Source organism: Gymnoscopelus microlampas, assembly GCF_963454915.1.
Source record: "Gymnoscopelus microlampas genome assembly, chromosome: 21".
In the NCBI taxonomy this organism is placed as follows: Eukaryota; Metazoa; Chordata; class Actinopteri; order Myctophiformes; family Myctophidae; genus Gymnoscopelus; species Gymnoscopelus microlampas.
The window spans coordinates 33958730-33982847 of record NC_139958.1 but is presented as its reverse complement, the minus strand read 5'-3'; the positions used below and the strand labels follow the sequence as shown (position 1 = coordinate 33982847).

Genomic DNA, 24118 nt, shown 5'->3' with positions numbered 1-24118 from the left:
TACTGTATTTATTAAAATTGCAGTGATCCCTGCTTCAGATCCCCATTCAATTCCACCACAGATATTTCATTTGCAAATACCTGGTGATAGACCTCATATGGCACGCACACATTTGCATGCTTATGGTCTTATCTTCTTTGAAGCCCAGTGTGTTTTCGTACCAAGGCGCCTTCAGAATATGATCTGGTCATACCATTTAACGCAAATGGACCAGAGGTATTATAGGCAATTCACCTCGGGTACATTATCTGATGGGTTCTTTGAATAGGCATTTTGAAATGCAGTGTGGGTTCATGGAGAGGACAGAGGACAATTCTGGGATTGACTGTTGTTCTTGGGTAATGCCCAAATCCACCTTGGTGTGAGCATCATTAACATTATAGCTAATGTCCTGTAACATCTTGAGAACAGATTTAGGAAATGTAATACTGGTACTGTAACAAGAAGCGTCAACTCAACTTCTGCCCTTTAGAATTACACTGTCATTTCTCCTAAGAGCTACTACACACTGCAAGATATTTGCCCCGATTATGCTGTCGCCGACCTTTTTTGGCACTCGCTGACAAATCCCCAATCTGGCGCAAGATCGGGCTTCGCTCGCCAAGGTTTGCGTGAAAAGTACTGCGAGAGGATCCGAGGGTGATCCGAGCGTTCGGTGATGCCTCCCGAGCGTTTCTAGATATCTAGCAGGTTTGATATTTGTGCCGTCCTGTCGCCGACTGGACATCATACAGTATGAACGGGGTTGCACCCTGAGAAGATCCATGCTACAGCCAATGAGAGCACAGAACAACTGTGCTCACAGACAGAAAGTATGTCTGTCTGGAACGATAGATGGATATCAATATACTGTATAGACCTTTTATTCTGTGGGTAAATTCAGGTGTCATACATATTGGTATATACATTAACACATTACCTTCCATTTACGGTTATATCCGTGAATGCAAATCCAACCTGTTATCTGCCAATAACGTGATCCGAAGATTTACTGCACCATTCACTTCCTGGTTAACTTATTACTTATAAAATCCTGTATCTCGACTCCTGTGTACTTTTTTTTTTTTACTATGTATTTTTGGCGAAACATGCTATTTTCAACTGGCTGCAATTATGTAACGGATTACCGCAATCAGATTTTTTCTTTTTTCGATTCTACGAGACTCCTGTGTGTGTAATGAGGGGATCACCGTGAGGACGGTGATCACGGAAAATATTTTATAACTACTTGAAAAGGTAAAAAACGCTGGCACTGGCTGTACCCTGTTTTAAAAAACCTCTGGCAGTGAATGTGTTAATATTGCTGTTAAATATAGTCTATATTAAAAACCAACGCATCTCACTTGAATATGATGATAAAACCGCGGTCGGAATCAGCAGCCATGCTGCGCAGCAGCGCAACTCCTGTTATTATGAATTCTTTTTAACACGTTTGTGTCTGTGTGTGGAGAGAGAGAGACGCAGAGAGAGAATTATTTAATGAAAATTAAGCGTCCTGTCTCGCTCTCACGTACATATCATGGGAACCGTGCACGGTTTTGTGAACAGACACGTTGGTAATGCGATAATGTAATTAGGTTGGAATAAAAACAATGTATCGGGTCTGGATCGCATCCTGGCTCGTGTTGTGTGAAATGCATAACGATCTGATGACTCCCGACGACTTAAAAATTCCCATATATTATTCTCATCCCAGTCTGGGGACGTGAGTAAGACTCTTTTGGGATTGGGACACATGTCAAAAAACATTTTTACAAGCGCTGCTAGTGACCATGCACAATACTGTTTGAGTGCTGTTGAGAACTGCTGCTGAATTTTGTTGTTTATTCTGTGTTCGCAAGCATGATACAAATTCACAGGGGGGAAAAACATGGCCTTCCTATTTCAGGCAAATAGTTTGCCCCATTCAAAGCAATCAAAACACTTCAATATTTCCAGCTGGTTCGGTTTGTGTAAAAAGGCTTCATGTAGCTGTCAGTAAAAGAGATAGAGACAGAATTACATTTTTTACTGTTAGGCCGTGTGTCCAATGGAGGCCTGTTGACAAAGTGCCAACTCCTATTTAGCGCCAGTTGCGGACTTAACACCAAGTTGAGACATTAGTTTTAGCATCAGGCACCAAGTTGCTCCATAATGTTAGACACAAAGGCTGTTGATACTTATCGCTGGTCCCGCTTCAATCCTATTGTTTCGCGGGGCTCTAAAGTGACATTGATGTGTTTTGCACTCATAAATTGGATTTGATAGCGTTTCAACTTCAGAGCAGATCTGTCTAGCGAGGTGCTAAAAAAGAGACCAGGTCCCTTTTTTTGGGTTATGAGCAGCGAAAGTGCTACCTCATAGGAATGAGGAAATGAAGGACAAAACAGCACTAGCACAGTTTTTTTTACAGGTCTCATGTGGACACAGCCCAAGAGCAATTTGTCATCTGATGAGTCAAATCCATTAGCTTGTCAGTGTGCAGAGGAGTGTGGCCCATTACAATGCAGCCCTTGCTAAACCAAGAGGGCGCTTAGCTTTTCCATCAAGAAGACTGCCGTCTGTTTGTGATTTGTGTTACTTATCCCATTCAATCCGGGGACGCATCTGTGGCATTTTAGATTCCTTTGGGCTATTCAAAAATATATATTTTTTGAAAAATCATGAAAGTTTGTGCAAATATTTGATTATTTTCTTTTTTAAGCGGACATTTGTAACTCAAATCTTTGCTTCTGGAGGTCCCTGGAACTAAATGTTTTACAAATGTTCGCTTAAAAAATATATATATTCAAAGATCTTTCAAAAATAGCAGAACTACAAGCTCCGAGCTTGTACATCTGCTATTTTTGAATAGCCAAAGAAATCTAAAATGACAGATGTGTTCCCGGATTGAAAGGGTTATAATAGGATGCAAATAATTCAGCTCTGCAGTCCGTACTATTATTTAGACGTTTATAGTTAATGAAGAAAGCCAGATGAGGGCTTTAAAAATATGTCAAAGGAGACTGCAGCAGGCAGGGTTTGGGCTGGCTGTGGACCAGTGTGTGTTTTTTTTTTTGTTATGAGTCTCAAGGCAAAGAGCCAAGAAAATCCTAGTTCTACCACTGTATGAAAAAGCCATCAGGGAAAGGATGTCTGCATTAGGATGCGAAAGCTGATGATTGAAGCCAAAATCTGTCCAGAAACTAATTTCACTTATCTTACATTGTTCAGCTCGATCAATGTTTATGAGCATTAACAACTCGCAGAACTGGAAACTAAAGGAGCCAAGATTCCAATCTGTCATAAAGAAACCTAAAGCTGGTTCATTTGGAGTTGGTTGGAAACAGACTGTACATTCATTTTTTTTAAAATATTTTTTAGTTTTGCATTCAAAGTTCATAGTAAATACTATATAAATCTATATAAAATCACTCTGCTATTATATCACTGTCAGTAGAGCACACATTATATCCATGATATGTCATCCAGGATTCCTGGTGGCTCAATCATGCAGTTGAATTGATTCGTCCCAGTCTCCTTGGTTTGCGTCTTAAGGTCCTTACACACCGTAGCAATAAAGCGACAAATTGAGGTTGATTTTTCACCATGAATAAAGGCATCAACATGTATGAGTCAACTATGTGAATATCATTTGATGCGAAATATTTGCCAGTATATTTTCATTTAGTTTATTCGTCACGCTCCAGGTGTGTAAAGTCCTTTACTCTGGATCATCAGTGTTGTGTTGCTTCCCCTCTCACTCTGCATGCTCTTTCTTGTCTCACTTGAAGCAGAAATTGCCTTCAAATTATCTTGAAAACGAAAAAAACTAATATAGTTTGGTAAGCATTGGTAATATAGGCCTACAGTACGTACAGTTAGCCTCGCGTCGCCAGACAATATCACTGCTAATCTGCCAAGGGTAATTTATTTTTGCAATGGCAGATTCGTCTGGAACCAGGCTTACGTACAGTTTATCAATGGTATGATAATTCTGAGTGCTGTTCAATTTGTTTACATTGAGGTGATGCAATTTGTGTAAAGCAGTGTATTTGCTACAGTATGGGTGTAGTGATACATGTTTTCATGTGGTTTTCAGTGGTTTCTTGAGTCACAGCTGCATCACTGGACGTTTGTCTATTTTGTCACTTGATGCTGATTCTCTGCAGTGTGATAATCACTGGCTGTGTGTGTGTGTGTGTGTGTGTGTTCTCGAGATGGTATGAATTTCCTCTGATTTGTGGTGGGGGAAAAAATAAAACGATTTGTATTAAAACATAATGAATTACATTACTTTTAGGATGTTAGGGTGTCAGTCCTTTTAATGTGTTCAGTGAGAAATAAATAGCTTTGTGTTGTCTTGTTAATATAAAATAGACTATGAATACATTATTATTCTCTCCTGTACAAAGTGCCTGAATAGAAAATAGTTTTTCTCCTGGTCTGCCTGAAACCAACATTTGGTATGCATCGCCAATCTGTAATGTCTTCTTGTAACTTGGAAAATTAAACCTCCAATTTGAGAGCTGTTATTTATTTATTTTTTAATCCTTTGCCAGACGGCATGTTAGCCAGATTCTTCTCATTTAGTGCAGCTTTACTTTTCTGGCAGTTATTCTTTGTTTCTTTTGCACTGAATGAGGCTGAACACATCGCATGACTTCGGTTGCATATTCCTTTATACATGAACACAAACAGAATCATGCACATACTAGATACTCCACATGTTGGAGCCCCCCCTCAGTCACACACACAGATACACTTGTGTTACATTTGTATCACTAGACTTGTGATGACGGCAATTTTATAAATATTTGTAAACAAAAAATTCAATATAGGTGCACCGCTGTGCAACTAAGTATAAATCGAGCATGATTCCAATGCCAGCCCCTACACCTAACTTCTAGTTCTAAATACCTAATCCTAACCCCAACCGTAATATTTTCCTATTTGTAAACCGTACTCTAAAAATCATAGACAATTTAAATCATAAAAACAGCCATTTCTCTTGTAAGGAACAGGAAAATTGTTCTCTTCGTATATACTTGGCCCTCATAAGTATAGTAATGCAAGTACACAGTATACACACATGCACTCACACACACTGTTTTGTGGATAATTGAGTTCAGAGTTTGTAATTATTAGTGGAATGTTACTGTTTTATCTGACAGTTGGGTGATCAAGAGCAACCAGAATACACCAGTTGGGACTGAGGCACACAGCTCTGGCCTCAGGCCATCAGCTAAGCTCTTATAAATGCAATTAATTGGATGAATCAACGCAGAGAAATTTCACCCTAAAACACCCATCTAATGAAACTCTCTCATGGTGATGTCATTGTTGGATATTCCCCAGTCAGCTTTGATTGAGAATTCTTTTTTTTTTGGTCAAGCTTGTTAAGTGGAAACCATCATTTTGCATGCATTTGTTTGCCAGAGAATAGCATATAATGTATTCATCAGCTGCTTTTTGTTTGAGCCATAATACCACACGGTGCGAACGAATGCTACCTTTGGACTGCATTACTAATAATGCATTTATTACTGCGTCTCACCTGCTCTCACCAGACCTCCACCCACGTTCTTTAATAATCTAATCATAATTTACAAGAGTATATTAAAATATATTTGTGATGGCACATTCTTGCTTGCTCTCTCTCTCTCTCGCTCTCTCTCTCTCGCTCACGCACAGAAAATGCACACACACAGTACGTTCTCTTTTTTTGTCTCTCAGCACAAACACTAGTTTTATAAAGACTAGACCATACCCGGTGAAGGGCGCCCTTCACCATACCCGGTGAAGGGCGCGCGTCCCCTCGTATATATATAAAAATTTGCTATATAAAAGAGCAAAATAGGCTTGCTATTTTCTGTTGCCCTGCAGCAGGCTTGAGTATATTTTTGATGGCATTTTACACCACTAACAACATTAATCAGAGAATCACACGTCTTTGTCACAACTCGTGTTTTGTCTTTTTTAACCAACACAGTACAAAGTACTGGACACACAGATGACACACAGGTCATAGATGACTCAGGTCATAAACCTGGAAATACAGGAAAATAAACATTGTATTACCATATATTCATAGCATATATGATTCACAATGAAACAGCAGGTAATGTAGCACAGTCTATCACAGTAGAACCGAAATAGCAGAAAATGACTACAATACCCATGAGGCATTCTGAACCATGAGCCAACAACGCGTCGCCCCAGCTACCATTAAGTTACAGTGTCCAAGTTACAATACACAAAATACACCAAAATAATACTTTTCAATGGACTACTTGGGTAGCACTGATAATATTAACCACAGTAAGGTTCATAAAGTGTGTTGATGAAACGTTTACATTGTTGATTAAGTCACGATGACGACGTTAGCATTAGCGTTAGCCGCATGCTAGCGCCAAACGTACGTTAGCTTAGCATCACGCTAACGGCTCATAGTAACTTGGTTTGGCTAATAAACATTAATCCCAACTAACGCCAACACAGTAATGGATGTAAACATACACAGACATGCTTTGGACATTATTATCAGGTTGCATGTTGGTGGTATGGGGTTTGTTTGGTTTGGCCTCGTTTTCATAGACCTCGTTGCTTGTTTCTCTCGCGAAACCTGTGGCCATGTTTCCCATTGAACCATAGAGGTATAATATAACTAGAGGGCGGATTGCCCCGCCCCCAGCTATCATTTCAATGAATGTGCTCAGTGGCGTTTTGAAGCACCCGGAAGACTGCCGGAAGTAGAATTATTGAGTCGATTTTGACCACACGTAGAGTTATGAGCATGCGCAGTAGTGTCATTTTTGCGTTCTACGGCAGCCCGTGTGTCAAGGATTGAACGCGAGATATTTATGAAATTCACTGGAGATGCCTATGTATATGTAAATGCATATGTATTTATGTATAATATGTTTACATATTTATATCTATATATATAAATATATATCAGTATGTTTTGCTCGCGCATGTATTTCTCCCCGCCTGCAGTTCCAGCTTTGGCCACTGGGGTGGCGGCTTCAAGATTTCTCAGCGGCTCTGGGGGCTTGCATTGAACCCGGAAAAAAACCCTACGTCCGCTGCCACTACTGCTCCCGGTTTGGCTACAATGGGAAACATGGCCACAGGCTGACTAAATAAGCGATTTAAACGGGTAGTTTCGCTGGCGACCTAAAATATTATGCAGCCGACCAAACCTTAAACATCCGTGCGGTTTAGAATCTACCATTAGTTTTGGGATACGATGTATACAAAAGGGTAAACAGCGGAGCCTTGGCGGACGTTCGCCCGATCCTGGAAGAGAACGACATAGAACCGTTCTTTATGGAGCTAATGTGCATCGTGTGTGGGGAAACAAATCTGGAGTGTTTACTTTCCACAGCAGAGAGTGGGCGGGGTCTATGGTGTAGAGTCGGTGTTGCCATGTCCGCCGATTGTAAGCGCTTTAGGGCCAATGTTGGTGTTATAGGGTTCGTTTGGTTTGGCCTCGTTTTCATAGACCTCGCTGCTTGTTTCTCTCGCGAAACCTGGCACACAACGACGCATGCGCAGTTTGATCGGAGACCCAAGACCCCATCCACCCACCCACCCACCGTCAGCTTACTAGAATTGTAGTAGGATGCACAGCAGCAGTTGGTTTTGCATATTTCACCACTAGCCTGCTGGTTTCTTCCCAGGGAGACCACACTGTAAATTGAACTCTTGAGTTCAACCTTGGATCTTACAGGTCCATTTGGCTCCATTTGTCTACTCTCAGTGTCAGAGTTAAAAATGCTGAGGACTTCACTGTGTATTTGACTATGCATGGCTATGTTTCAAGTTTCAAGCTTTTACATAAAAGCCTTTCCCTCTGTCTACTTTCTCTCTCTATCCACACACACACACACACACACACACACACACACACACACACACACACACACACACACACACACACAGCAGGTGGTCTTTCCCCATTAACAACAAAAAGGCTGATTTACCCACAATTAGCCCCATTGCGATGTTTGGGCTGGATTTTATGCAGTTGAGGCTGAAGGTTGGCTCTAATTATCCCATGAAGTAAATGGGTGCCAAACTTGAGACTTCTGTGCAGGCAGGGCTTTTAAATGTTTTTATTTTGAACAATCTGGTTGAGGTCGGGTAGTTTCTAGTTTTATAAAATTTAACCAGTTAAACCCTGTAGAAGTTAACCCCTAGGGCTCTATAGTTGGTCCTCTGCTTTTTTGTCATGCGTTGTCCGTTGTGAGCTTGTAGATCAGCTATTTTCGACGAAGAGATTTGGCGTAGAGGGAGAAAAGGAGTGGGCCAATTAGTGTAGAAACCTTGGGCACACTGGTCAACAAAGAATATAGGGTCTAATTAAAGATATTCATTCTACAATCAACTTTAATGGGTCAGTAGCCAGTAGTCTCTTACATTTTCCAATGTATTACTTATATCACTACTTTGTACCTTACTTTATTATAACTTGTTTTACCTTACATAAATTACACCGTGTATTACTGTATGTTGGACATTGACAGTCTGAGTCTGTCAAACCAACATTTCACTGCATATACATGTCTGAGAATGTGACCAAAAAAATCTTTAAATCTAGCTAGTGTATCAACCTCTCCCCATTTTGAGGCTACCTTTACAGTTCAGTTACAACTTATCACTCCAATCTATTTACACCACCATGTCTATTGATTATTTTCCTTCCACGATGATCAATTCATCATTTTATCTGTATAAGCCATCTATCCAGCTGCATGCCAGCCTCACTGTGAAGCCCCAATAGCTGCAAGGCAAAAGTTTCTGCTCTTGATTTGTGTGACTCAGCTTGGTGCTACTGTGTTACCTGCTTGTATCGCATGCCATGCGTGCAAACCTTTATGTGCGCGCGCCTGTCCATGTCTCCTTTTGGAAGGAGGTTGGGTAGCCAAATGGGGAAATACCCCCACAGCCAAAAGGGTCCAGTTTTCCTTTCAGAAAAGAAAAAAGAAAACATCTTATTGTTCAATAAGATGTTTTCTTTTTTCTTTTCTGAAAGGAAAACCTCTCATTATCCACACTTCCTTCTAGCATTTCTGTGTTAACCCAGCACTAGAATCTCTGAAAGATCATAAGGACTATGCCCCTTTCTTCCTTCTAAAATTAAAAAATATATACTTTTATTACTTTTCATTTCAACAATAGTCCTATGCAATAAATGCCAAATCCATTATTAAAAAAACTAAAATAAATCCATCCTCTCTCCCTTCATCCAATAAGCCATCCACCCACTCACTCTTTACATATCCTTTGCAACCCCTGCAACCACCCACCTTACATTAAGCAAATAGACATTGGATTGAAGTAGACATGAGACATTTTGCTGCACTTGTTCTGTCTGGAGTGGTGTACCACTGTTACTGTACGGTGTACCACTGGAGAGGATCTTCATTAGAATTGTTTTTACCTGAGTAGGCCAATTCTGAAGGTCAGCATTACGCTGCTCTTCATTTCATCATTGCTCATAACCTTTATAATACTTAAGGGAAGTCAAGGATAAGATTTTTTTTTCACTTTTAACTGTGAGAGCACAAGGTTGGTATTAATTTCAGGCTTGTCCTTGGTCCACAGTAACCAATGAAAAACTGTTTTTGCTTTAGAACCAGAACAAGACAGTTTAACAATGGCGTGGCCATTCTGTCCAGTAGCTAGTGATATTTAGTTAGGTAAGAATTATTTTACTAGGTGAACACTATTGTCTGTGTAGTTTGAGAACGAAGCCGCTCTCTATAAAAAAAAACGAATGCAGACATCATTTGAATAGTATTTAGCTGAGCAGGGCTTTTCCATTTTAAAATGCCATATGTTTAGCCTAAAATTATTCTACTCAATCAGTTGTTTCCCAGCTGTTGTTAGACAGCCAGCTAGAAATCCCAGCACAGTTCTGGGATACAAGCGGCAGTATTTCTTGATAAGATATTGATAAACAGCAGTATTTCTTGATAAGATATTGATGTGTTTTTTTCTTGTTCTATTGTTTTTCCAAACAATACATTGATTAAATGTGTTGTGATTGCCTTTTGGGACCACCGTGCACTGGCTTTGGAAAGGCATCCCTGTGGGCTATGGGAACATAAGTTGCGTGGGTGACAGATAAAACAAGAAAGAATGACATAGATGTCATGATGGACAGCGCAGGACCCCCCCCCCCCCCCCCAAAAAAAAGAAAATAGTTTTGGGGGTACAAAAGCATGGGATGAAAAAAAAAAAAAAAAAAAAAAAAGGAGGTCCGCGGTCGTCGTCCCCCCTTAGGGGTCCCTGGAGACCCTTGGGGGTCCCTGGGGGTGACCTACAGACACGGCGAAGGAAAACTGTAAAGCCACAGCCATGCGATGTTGCACATGAACTCTGCAGCCGCACTGAGCAGAGATGCTCATAGGCCTGCGTCCTGCGTCGCTGACGCACAATATTGTGAAAGGACGCATTCATGACACCGTCGTGCCGTCGTGGCGTCGTACTAGAGTTGTCACCAACAACAGAGAAAAATATAAAAACCAGAAAAAGTGCTCCTCGGAGCACAGGTCTCCGCCAGGTCAGGTAGGTTATTGTGGGCCAGCAATTTTCGGAATTCGCCAATCAGGATGGAATATAAAAAATTTGACAGATCCATCTTGATCACTTGACTATAGAGATCATGTGTACTGATTTGCATGTTTGGACAAAATTAAAAGTAATATAAAAAAGAAACATCTGCCTCCTGGTGGCGCTATAATAGGGCAATGTTAAAAGGGTGGCGTTTGTTCTTCAACGTAGTGCAAATGTGCGTGCAAAGTTCCACCACAATTGGACGCTGTGTTCATGATTTGCGGCATTTTGTTCAAAGCGGGCCACTCCTGCAAACTTTAGATGTCAATGTTAGCCAATCACGATGGAATATGAAATATCAAACAGATGCATCTTGATCACATGACTATAGAGATCATGTGTACCGATTTGCGTGAAATTTGGAAAAAATGTGAAGGCTTAATCTAAAAAAAAAAAAGTTTTACATAAGTCGGCCTCCTGGTGGCGCTATAAAAGGCTAATGTGAAAAATGCAGGGCAGATATTTTTCCTTGGCCTCTAGGGAGTATGTGTGCAAAGTTTCACGCAGATCGGTGCAGATAGTTAAAAACACAAATCTGCCTTTTATAGCGCCACCATGAGGCTGATTTGAACATTTTCAAATGGCATTTCTTCCTCGGCCTAGTGGGAACATGCGTGTTAAATTTCACATAAATCACAAGCTGCGTTCATGATTTGAGGCATTTAGTTCAAAATGGACCAATCCTGCAAACTTTGGAAGCCAACCTTAGCCAATCAGGATGGAATATGGAAAATCAGGCAGATCTGTGTTGATCACATGACTATAGAGATACTGTGCACCGATTTGCGTGATGTTTGGATAAAATCTGTAGGAGTACTGTCCAAAAATGTCTTTTGCACAAATCAGCCTCCTGGTGGCGCTATAAAAGGCCCATGTGAAAAATTTGGGGCAGAGGTTCTGCTCTGGCATCCAGGGAGTGTGTGTGCACAGTTTCACTGCGATCAAGCCAACGGTGCCAGAGATTAGCTGTTCACAGACACACGGACACACACACACACAGACACACGGACGGACAGGGGGTAAAACATACTCTCTCGCCATGCCTTCGGCCTGGCGGAGACAATAATTTGCGATAAAATTATTAGTGCACGATAAGTATCGGCCCGATAATTATCGGTTCGATATCAGGAATTATGACGTCATCACGATAAAACCGATAACATTAATAATAGCTCCGATAATATATAATATTTGTCAACTGTGATCTGCATGGACTCTCAGTTAGACACCGTTGTACTGGAGAAGTATAACTCTCGGTTAGACACCGTTGTACTGGAGAAGTATAACTCTCGGTTAGACACCGTTGTACTGGAGAAGTATAACTCTCGGTTAGACACCGTTGTACTGGAGAAGTATAACTCTCGGTTAGACACCGTTGTAGTGTTGTGCTAGTGGTGTGCTAGTTACTGAAAACCAGTGACTAGTTACCATTACTAGTTACTTGTCATGTAAAAGTAACTCAGTTACTTTACTAGTTACTTACACCAAAAAGTAATGCGTTACTGTGAAAAGTAACTTTGAAGTTACTTTAAAAAAGAAAGGGCTCCCATTATTGCCCTTATAGCCTTCATTTCAGTACTGTTATTGCATTGGAGAATAATACAATCTGTTGATCAACTTGACATGCATTTGCATCACTGAACTCTGCTAAGCAATGTGGTCAATACCAGGGGTTACGATATAGGATTGTAACCTGCTGGTCCCAATGTCCGGAATGAATCAAATGTATCAGACATCTGATAAAAAATACCGGTCATAACTATATTTAAGCATTAATTACAATTAAGCAGGTGCGTAAATACAGCCTAACACTTAGGCCTACAGCATTATATTTTGGATTGAGCTATTTGAACATGAACCATGATGAACGAGTAATATACACATTTTATATACAGTAGCAGGGTCATCTTGCACAAATACATTAATTACCTACACTTGTGCCTGGCAATGTCCTTCTCACCCATTGACTTGCATGTTAAATGATGGCGTTTCCCCTTAAAAAATAATCGATCATTTCAGGAGCAAGAGCTTAAAAATCTATTCTAAATCTAGTCAACAAGGCCTGCAGTAGGCTATGCACTGGACAAATATGCATGACATTATTTCAATACACTAAAAACCAGTGGTGGAAAGTAACTAAGTACATTTACTCAAGTACTGTACTTATAAGTACAATTTTGAGGTATCTGTACTTTACTTGAGTATTTCCAATTTCCAATACTTTTACTACTACTCCACTACATCTCAGAGGCAACTATTGTACTTTTACTCCACTACATGTATTTGAAAACTTTAGTTACTAGTTACTTTTCAGATATAAATTATGATATAATGAAACATACATTAACCACTTTAACCCTATTTTATACCTAGCCGGTCTACAAGCTCACAACGCGTCGCATCGCGACCCGTTGTGAGCTTGAAGATCTGCTATTTTCAAATATTTAGTACTTTTACTTTTGGTACTTTAAGTGCATTTTGATGCCAATACTTTTGTACTTTTACTCAAGTAAATTTTGAATTCTGGACTTTTACTTGTAACAAGAGTATTTCTATATTGCAGTATTGGTACTTTTACTTAAGTAAAGAATTTGAGTACTTTTTCCACCACTGCTAAAAACATGGGAAATGTTAGAGGGAGTAATAGCCACGGATACACGACGGTCGACTGTCACGACCGTCATGGATGAACTTCAACCTAGTGTTTGCACTTTCTCCATTTATGACCCGTACATCTACATAAACGTTCATATTTCAAAGATAAAGTGCTTATCCCATGGCGACGGAGGTTACATGTATATATGGGCTCTCAAAAGTACCTGTATCATCCGTATTGTTCAATAAAAAGCATTTTAATCTGATCGGTGGCCATATGCTTTTAACAGAGTGACCCTATCGGTTGGTAGGTGTATTGCACTCGAATACATTATGAAAAAATGGCCACTAATCGGATTACAATGCTTTTCATTGAACAATAGTATAGTTCAGCTTGGGAAAAGCAGCCTTTAACGGGTTTGGGTACGTGGTTCATAATCACCATTGCGTTATCGTGGTCATCTCTCTCTCTCTCTCTCTCTCTCTCTCTCTCTCTCTCTCTCTCTCTCTCTCTCTCTCTCTCTCTCTCTCTCTCTCTCTCTCTCTCTCTCTCTCTCTCTCTCTCTCTCTCTCTCTCTCTCTCTCTCTCTCTCTCTCTCTCTCTCTCTGGACCTCACTGTCCATGAAAAGAATGTCGGGGACTCGGGGCTCCCGAAAATTATCTCGCAGAATCGCTGCTGCGCTGAAAATAGCAGATCTACAAGCTCACAACGCGTAGTGATGGGACCTGTTGTGAGCTTGTAGATCTGCTATTTTCAAATAGCCAACGCAGCCATGCAGATCTGCAAGCCTAACCGAATGACTGTTAAAGCAGTTTGTTTAAATTACTTTATAAAATGTTATATTTTCACAGGGATTATTTATTAGTGTAGATATACATTTTGGAGTGGATATATGTGTCCAGATGCCTGTCAGACCGTCTGCTCCGCAGGTCTAGAATGGAATAAACGGGCGCAGCCAACGTCAACAATTGGTCTCGACCAGACGTGAGATCTCAGCGTAAAGTAGGATGAAGCCCACGTCAGGATATATTGATAAATGCCGAAAGGTGCGGTGATATCGCCGTACGTTCATTATTCGGGCTACACCGCGTTGATAAATGAGGGCCACTGTGCCTTAACTCCGCCAGACAGCTTTTTGTGTATTTACTATGAATATCGCCCCTATACTTAAGGCTGACAAATAACGTAATACACATCCATTCTCTCTCTACGTCCTGCGTGTCTGGAGGATGTTGGGTCTTTTGAGCAATTGAGCCAATGTGTATTCTCAGAATCCCATTTCACACTCGAGTGTGAAATGTGTCTGTCTGTGTCCCTCATTCACAGAACCGGTTTATTGACATAAGCGCACAATATAAACACCACACACATGTCCTGGCCTGAGTGGCCTCGTTCTCTTCATGTTTGATTCTTGAGACAGCAGAGAGGCAGCAATGGCACCAGCGTAAAAAAAAAAGTTTGTCCAGAGCAAACTCAGCGACGCGAGGACGCCTAAACGAACGGTCGCCTAAACCACTTTCAGGGCAAGCTGCTTCAGGCTGCAGCATCAGTCCTGCTTGGTAAAATAAAGGCTGAACTCAGTGGACATTGGACAATATTTTGCAATAGGCCTACTCGCGTATAAAGATTTCCCGCTTTCCAAACGGGAACTAGTTGCAGTTTGTATTCGATTCATGGAGGATGGAGGACTCATCAAAGAGCGGGCAGTGGAATTTATTGACACCGCGGATTTGACTGCACGGTGCATCACAAAGCGCTCCTAAAATAAACCTTTCCGAGCGCACTTTATGTACACTGCAATTCTCACTGGCTAAATGTAGTGCTTTGCACTCTGTAGCCTAACAAAGCATCCCTGGATATTAGCAATACATTGCCAGCTTTGTTTTTGTGTATCAAGTGGTCCCCCCCCCCTTTTTCTCTCTCATGTAGCCTACTGGTGCAGCGATATGCTTGTGGTTCAAGAAAGTACAAAATAAAAGTCTTTGAGTCGTTGTCATGGTTAATAATTTACCAATCATCTACCAACTATTGTAGGCTACCCGTGTCTAAGCTAAAACATAAACATGTAGGTCGCCTACATAGGCTACTTTGGTAAATAAATCTGGTTATTTGAAGAGGAGGTTATTCAACTCTCCAGCTGTCTATCTGCGACTCTCTCCCCCCCGCCGCCCCTTGCGCTTCAACTACATGCAAAAAGGCCGTTCGCAGCTCGCGATGCTTAAATGAAGAAATGTGCACAGAAAATCATCTAAAACTATGCTAAATAAACCCCAAATAAAAATCAAAAATAAAAGCGGGGCTTTATTGTGGCTTAAATAGATTCAAGTCAACACTTATTAATGTTTTGGTGCATTCTATAATTTAATACAAAATTCTGATGCCTCCATAGTCTATAGTCTACATGTCTACTCAGTGGTGGAAAGTAACTAAGTACATTTACTAAAGTACTGTACTTGAGTACAGTTTTGAGGTATTTGTACTTTACTTGAGTATTTCCAATTTACAATACTTTTACTTCTACTCCACTACATCTCAGAGGCAAATATTGCACTTTTACTCTACATTTAGTTGAAAACTTTAGTTACTAGTTACTTTTCAGATATAAACTATGATATAATGAAATATACATTAACCACTTTAGCCCTATTTCATACCTATAGGCTATTTGAAAATAGCAGATCTACAAGCTCACAACGCGTCGCATCGCCACGCCTTGTGAGCTTGTAGATCGGCTATTTTCAAATATTTGTAGATCGGCTATTTTCAAATATTTAGTACTTTTACTTTTGGTACTTTAAGTACATTTTGATGCCAATACTTTTGTACTTTTACTCAAGTACATTTTTAATTCTGGACTTTTACTTGTAACGGAGTATTTTTATATTGCAGTATTGGTACTTTTACTTAAGTAAAGAATTTGAGTACTTTTTCCACCACTGTGTCTACTTCTCTGCAGTGCCTGAGTGCCTGTGACAACAGGCAGCCGTTCCAAATTTTTCGGAGCAAAGAGGGGGCGTCTCCCTGCATGAATCCAAGTTGCAGCAACCAATCGGTGTTTGGAGCAAAGAGGGGGCGTCTCCCTGCATGAATCCAAGTTGCAGCAACCAATCGGTGGCAACCAGACCCTTTTTTAGCAAGCCGGCCCACTTTTTCCCACAAACAGAGAGTCCCTGACCAAATCACGCCCCGTTACGCCCCTTTTTCGCCTAAGCCACCTCCTCTCTTTATAAGCCTGCAGAGGTTACATCCCACATACCTCAGTTGCCTTTCATCTCTCTCCATAGAGGACAGCTCGCTTCGCTTGAGCTGTCCTAAAAAGAGAACAATGTGTGCAATGTATATTTGTATATACACGAGGGGCTGTATAATCAGTGCAGTATTGTGAAAAATAATATGGTGGTCCTTACATCACAGCCAGCCAGTTAAACAATGTGGCGTCCATGCCATCCAAAGTTTCCCCTCGTGGCTTCACAATGAACACATTTTTGCAGCTTCATTCAAAAGCTACATGCCTAGTAACTTATTATTGATAACTAAATATGAAAAACTATAACTATATTGACGTGAGCATCCACACTGATGAACGAATGTCCTGTAAACAGTGGCTGTGTTGGAGCCCCATCATGGATATTGATAACCTGTGATTGTTGTATGCTCTGTTGCGCAGAGACATAGAAAGAAAGCCAGAAGGGCATGGGTTTATAAGTCGAAGACAAGAGGTCCTTGAAAATATTTCAAACTCGTATTCATATTTTCTATTAATAATAAAGGGTAATAATTGAAATAAACATCTCTCACTCACTCACTCACTCTTCTCCTTAGTGTTAAAATATTGACAACAGTGGATACTTATAGTTTGCTTATTGTTCATATTCTAATGCAATTTAATCTGCCATGTTGAATGTTATGCCCTGTAAATTCATTTTGTAAATGGCTGAAAAGTACTGCGCTGGACTAAACCAGGTATGAGCTAAGGTGCCGCCACTTTCTGCATTTTCTCACTCTTTCTAATAGACAATTTGCCTGACCACACCTCATCTTAAGACCAATACCTTTGCTACTTCGCATGACAACTGCGTCTGTTGTAAAACAAGTAATGGCACTTGCGCTGCGCTTTGCACCGGACGTAAAATGGGGTCAAAGTCTTGTTTGGAATTGACATGCTGCCCTCTAGTGGTCAGAAATCGCTTATTGTGACTTAATCATTCCCTGGGGACGGGTTCCGCGAAATACTTTGAAAGTCAAAATTGCTCTTCAGGGCTGCATCACTCATGTGGGCATAGACTGCTTGGTATGGTGAGGTTACTACAGAGAGGTTCTGGTTAACTGGCCGTGGCAGATACAGGATTTTTAGCAGTATGTAAACCACTTATATGGCCAATGTGAAGATGTAACTGTTGATCTTTGGTGATAGAACACTTGCTTACCTTTTGCTGCCTGTGCAGTTCGCCAGTTGACCAAGCTAACTCTGTGCAATGTACTGTCAGTGATAAAGCATAATTGAATTGCTGTGGAAATGGGGCAGCTATATTTCATGGGTAATTCTCCATGCCACTTCTATTTCTGTGTGTGTGTGTGTGTGTGTGTGTGTGTGTGTGTATGAGAGAAAGAAAATGTTTACACATCGGTGTGTGCATTTGTGTTTATGTTGGAGGTCCTTGGTGTAGGAAATCTAACTGTAGCAGACATTCAGTGCAATGCCATCCCATGTTTCTACTTTGAACATTGAACACGTTAGAATTCCAACAGGATATAAGTGCACAATGATGTTACAACTATGACATGTATGATTCATTCATCTCTGACAGTATCATTAATGGGAAAGAAGGAAGGGAGGGAGGGACAATCAGACAATCTTAACCACTTATACCCTATACTCAGTTGAACGGAGTCCCTTGAGGCCTCTATACAAGGCTCTCCTGTTATTATTGTGCACTAAATGTCTTCATCAAAAATACAAGCTCACAGCGCGTTACGTTGGCCAAGGTTTCCCAGACTTGTCAGGCCGCGACCCCCCCAAAAGAATCATATTTGAACTGGGGACCCCCACACCCCGACAAGCACTTGGAATTAGGGATGTCCGATATTATCGGCCTCCCGATATTATCGGCCGATATTAGCATAAAAATTGATATCGGGAAAATATCGGTATCGGTTTTTGAAAAACATTTTTTTTTTTTTTGCTTTATAAATAAGTTACATGAATTCTTACTGTATATGGTGTGTGTGATATGAAATTTGAGCTTACCCTAATCACAATAATCCCTGCATATATCGGTATCGGTTGATATCGGTATCGGTAATTAAGAGTTGGACAATATCGGTATATCGGTTATCGGTAAAAAAGCCAATATCGGACAACCCTACTTGGAATTGTAGGCATTTACTTTAGTTTGACTCGGTTCCACAGATAAATATTGTGAAAATAGCCGAACTACAAGCGAGGCGTTGTGAGCTTGTAGATCGGCTATTTTCACAATGTTTGCCTCTTTCCTACGTAATATTTGACAATTTGGTATAAAAAGTAATTAAATTGTAACTTTAGAAATGTGCAGATAACCTGGCCTGTATACGCTTATACTGTATGTTAGTTTGTTAACTGTTGAGTGAGAAAACAATGTTGCACATTAAGCTAATCATCTGGGGACCCCACAAATTAATTTGGGGACCCCCAGTTTGGGAAGCACTGGCGTTGGCGATGTGTTGTGACCTTGTAGATTGGCTATTTTCATAGAATGATCACCCCAGAATAGGGACTCAATGGTTCATGTGGTTACATGTACATGTTGCAGTGGCTACAGAAGTTTATTGGAGTAAATAAATGTGCAAGAAATTGCTTTTAGCACTATAATCCCTCGACAAAGCACCCTGTTGTTGTTTGACAAATGTTTTTGCCTTATTCCAACTTTCATTTTGTTGAATTGCCCTGGAAAAGACAAAGAAAAGAAGTTAATTATTAATTGTAAATGAATGTACTGTAGCAGTACAAGTCAAATGTGGGCCAGCGATATGCACATAAAGCGTTTTTTGTGCCACTTTCACAATATTGTTGCACATTTGCTTGATTGATTTCATTTGGTGATATCACATAATAGCACTTTCCCGACACACAGTCATAGCATCACCGAGGATATAAACGCAATAAAGCCAGAGGTCCTCAAATTTGAAAATATATGTGTTATGTGATAGATTATGCTTTAGATATGCTTTATATGTTGTAATAGGAGGATTATTAGATTAGATCTAAAACATAGCATAGTAGACCACTCAAGTAGAATACCTACCATCACAAGGGCATGACAACGCTGATGGACTGTATCATTAGCACCAAAATATACATCGAGAATAATATACTAATATGTGTTGGAATCAAGGGGCAAGTCTTAGATATTTACGATGAGGCCGATTAAATGGCCAGAGTGGCGCTGTTTTACCCTGCGCCGACCTGCGGTGTCAGAAAGAATTTATTTTAACGCAAGTGAATGGGTTTTTTGACAAACTTTAGACTAGATTTTCTTACTGTAAAAAAAATTGTCATAAATTCTATATGCTTCCAGTCGCTAGTTTAAAGTCTCCTTTCAATCAGGATATGCGTTTTGCTAAATTATGGTCCTATTTATTTTAAAATTGACGATAAAGTAGGCTATTCTCTAGGAGGGGCGGGATGATTTGATTGACAAGCTACACAACCAATAGCATTCATTCCCCGCCCCCGCTCTTGATTGACAAGCTACCCAACCAATAATGGTCTGGTCTCATTCTGCAGGATATGACGCGATATTGAAAGATGGCGGACCTACAGTCTTGGAGCAATCGGCTTCATTTTCGGTCTGTAGAAAGCAGCGGAGTGGCTTTGTCCATCTCATTTATACAGTCTATGGTTGGAATACACTGTGCTATAACTAAGCTGTTTCCGTCACATCCTTGAATAGCAGTCTTAGTTAAATACTGTAATGTTTTTCACCTGCTTTTTCTGCTCACAGCTTTGACTTTGCTGTGTGAGCGTACAGTATGCGTGTTTTTGTATACACTCACTATGTCTCTGTCAGGAGGCAAATAACCTGTCAAATATCAGACTACATTATGTCTCTTGTGAGTATTAATATTGAGTTCTCTTACCCAGGTCACATCTCAGCCAACTGGTAGCTGTGTGAAATCATGGGAGCAGCATTCTCAGTTGCACTTTAATTGTGTGTGTGTTGAACACAGAAGGCATTATGTATTATTATGTATGCATAGCATGGCCTGTCCCCCCACTGTGGATGTGGTCCGTTCTTGCCTGAAAGATGCATTCCGCAAGTCAATGAGACCTGCCTGCAGATGCAGAGAAAGAGAGTATAGGTGTGCGTGCGTGTCTGTCTCTGTGTCTGTTTGCGTGCGTGTGCGCATCCATGTGTGCCCTGGCTAAACAGCCCTGGCCTACCATTGCATTTCTACCTCAATGAAAACACACAAGGTAAAACAAGATTCAAGTAGGCCTCCAGAGTGTCTAGAAACCAGCTTGTTCCCAAGCACTATATAGCTGTCTATTCTGAAAACCTTATGGTTCGCTAATTGATAATGTAGACGGTGACTGAAATCGACATCAGTTAATCTACAACATGTCATTTGGGTCTACTGTTGCAGGCTCTGAGCTGCAGCCCGTATCTCCAGCTCCGGGCTAAATCATTTCTATTTGATTGCACATACATATGTTTATGTTACTATTTATCTGTCTGTCTGTCTGTCTCTCTCATCTCAGGTGCTAAGAACCCTCCCTTACTGACTGTGTATTTTTTTGCTGTTTTTCTGTCTGTCTGTCCTTTTCTCTTTTTTTCCATTCAGAGAGAGACACATGACGGTTCAGTCGATGCTGAGAAGGAACAGTCAGACACAGATGTGAAGGATCCCACGGTGATGAAAGGTATGCTTCTTGGTTTAGTGGTCCATAATCCAATGATTTGTTTGTTTGTTTTTCCTATGTTTTCTCTGATTTTTGTCCTATTTTCTGTCTGTCTCTCTCCCCATGCCCATTTGCCTACCTCATTCTGGCTCTCCAGCCTTTGCTCCGATCTGTTTTGCTATAAAGGCTAAAGAAAACGACATGTTGCCCCTGGAGAGGAACCGAGTTCGATTGGATGATGACTCGGATGAAGACAAGGTTTGGTCTATTTAATACTGATTTCCCCCATTGCCATTTGTTTATATGTGACATTCAGACCTGGTATTGGGCATTAAACTATAGCATTTATTTAGTTTAAACATTGCTACCTTTTGAAATAGTTCTGTTCAGTGGAGGTGTGTTTTGGTGCCCCACAAGTCTTCATTTTGCCTTTCCTGAAGAGAGATGTCCTTTTTAAAGTATCACTGAGTACCTTTAAATGTCCTAAAATGACTAACATTAAAGTTTTACATGAAGCTGTTAGGTGAGGAAGGACTAGAGGCTATCATTGGCGGGGCTCAGATGATTGACAAGGAGTCTTTTCCAATCCCGACACCAGAAGAGAAGAAACCCACCCTCACTCAGGAGGAGTTGGAAGCAAAACAAGGTAACACCACAGTTACAACTGTAAAATAACTGTAAAAAAAAAAATATATATATATATATATATATATATATATATATATATATATATATATATATATATATTATTTTCTTATTATATTATTATTATCCCTATAACTATGGAATATGTTAGCCTTTATAGTTTTTCACAGCAAACCCTGTCTAGGCAAACAGTTTATCTAAGCCGAAAATACTATAGTAATAAATAAGCAGCAAGACAGCATTTGCAAAAGTAACTTCACTGGGTTAGATTAGTACCTGGTTGAAAACCACCCACCTCTCCTGAATCCTCCCGTACTGCTCGACAAATGAATTTATTGTAACAATCACAACTTAACCAACTGTCCGGCTGACGCTAGACATTTCTTAGGAAGATTTTAATCTTTACTGATGGTGTCCTCTTTATGATTAATCAATTGTAGTCACTATTGTGAATTGACACCACAAAACAGCAGGGTTTGCATGCAATGGACAGTCATTATTGGCTAATTTTCTCCACATGTGTAGGCTATGCATGTGGAAAATATTCTTACCGGACAAAGCTGCCAATCATAGCACTTAGCTTGGTTTATCCCTATTTGGTTAGTGTAGTGTTAAACCCCTTTCCCACATGGAATCCATAACATTGCTGGATAAAAAAAGCTCTTCATGAAGAAGTTCTGTATGGTGTCTGATCCCACATTACATGACTAACGGATACAGTGCGTAATGCTTCTGCGAGAGATGTCTTAAGCAATACAATACTAGGCGTTTGGGGATGATAAATTGGGACGAACAGAAACCGCAGTTGGGACCAAGAGGATATTTAATTTTCTTCTTTCTTCTACCACTTGGAAATTTTCAACTGAGCCGACTGTCAATGCACACACGTCTGAGAACACAACATCAAATCGGAAACTTTGATTCGCACTTATGCTGCGGATGAAGCGAGTAAATGGTAGAAGATCGAGAGTGGGTACATTTACACAACAAAGTTTTACCGAAATCGACACTGGCTCTTGTTCCCCAAATTTACACCCATATGGAACATTGCCAGTGGATTAACGGCTTTATGTGCAATTGGGAAAGGGGCTTCACTACTGCCATCTGTGTGTACAATGGTCAGACTGCTGTCTGTCTGTATGTCTGTGATACAATAGCTCTTCCCCCTGTCCCACTGTCCTCACTGTCTCCATTTCTCCTCTCATCTCCTTAGATACCTACTGTACCTGACAGGCGTGTTCTATAATTAAAGAGACCTTTCAGTATCTAAGTACAGTCGCTGGGAGACAAGCGCACGCGTGTGTGCGTGCGCGCACACACACACACACACACACACACACACACACACACACACACCTCTGGCATGGCCTTCCTTTACAGGAAGCCAGGAGCTGGGGGATCAGTGGTAGGGGAAAAGAGAGAGGACGGATAAATCCATTGGGCGCAAATTGTAAATCATCCCAGCAGGGTGTAACTTCCAGGAAGGACAAAGTGTTGTAGTACAGTAAACGGCAGTCATATTTCTCAGAGACATAATAGAGATGTATGCTTTTATTCTCTGTCTGTCTGTCTGTCTGTCTGTCTGTCTGTTTCTCTCTCTCTCTCTCACTGTCTGTCTGTCTCACAAACACACACACACACACACACACACTCAACCCACTTGCCTCTTGGTGGTAGAGTGATAAATGTATTCATGGATACCAGGCAGTCGTTCATAATATTTAGCATGCATATAGGCTAGGACGCAAGGCGGGGAAATAATACACGTAGGAATTCATACATATGCAATTGTGATGCTGTTACGGTGCAACACTTTCCTCAGCCACGTGGTTGCAAAGCTCTAACTGCCACCGTTGATGTGGGGCAAAAAAAAAATCAGCACAAGACGTGAAGAAGAGCCGCACGCACACACATACACACTCAAGTACCATACTGAATACCAGACTATAAAAGACAGACACAGTTAATTTCTTTAACCACATTAGCCCTGGCATTCTATTTTCTTGGTCCATAGGTTAGAATATGATTACGGTAATTTACATCTTTAAATGAATAGCCCATTAATTACATTTTTGTACATGCAAACGAGTTTTATCAAGTTTTGTTATTTTTTTTATATTAACATTGCTGAAGGTTCAGACATGTCTGCTGCAAGTCTTTGCATACGACAAACATTTAGCAATTCTAACACACATTTACAATCAGTACAGTACAGTATGTTTGACATTTGTCAACTGCCAAACAAGGGGTTCTTATTTGTCCCTCCAGTCTTAAAAATGTCCCCTGTTGTAAAATGTAAAATGTTCCACTGTTGTAAGATGTAAATCTTTTTTAATATACTCTATTATTCATGCGGTAGATTGGCTCATTGAAAATGTATTATTTCTGTCATGTCCTTATAATTGTCAGT

At 40.5% G+C, this 24118-nt stretch overlaps 1 protein-coding gene across 2 annotated transcripts in view; it reads left to right on the top strand.

Moving 5' to 3' along the window:
* The window catches only part of sfswap (splicing factor SWAP), a 109289-nt gene that overhangs the window by 32913 nt on the left and 52258 nt on the right, over positions 1 to 24118 (top strand). For both annotated transcript variants that reach the window (XM_084047484.1, XM_084047485.1), the window contains exons 11-13: positions 21006 to 21084; positions 21221 to 21321; positions 21580 to 21709. In XM_084047484.1, coding sequence (XP_083903610.1) covers positions 21006 to 21084; positions 21221 to 21321; positions 21580 to 21709 — 310 coding nt within the window. The remainder of the gene's footprint in view (positions 1 to 21005; positions 21085 to 21220; positions 21322 to 21579; positions 21710 to 24118) is intronic.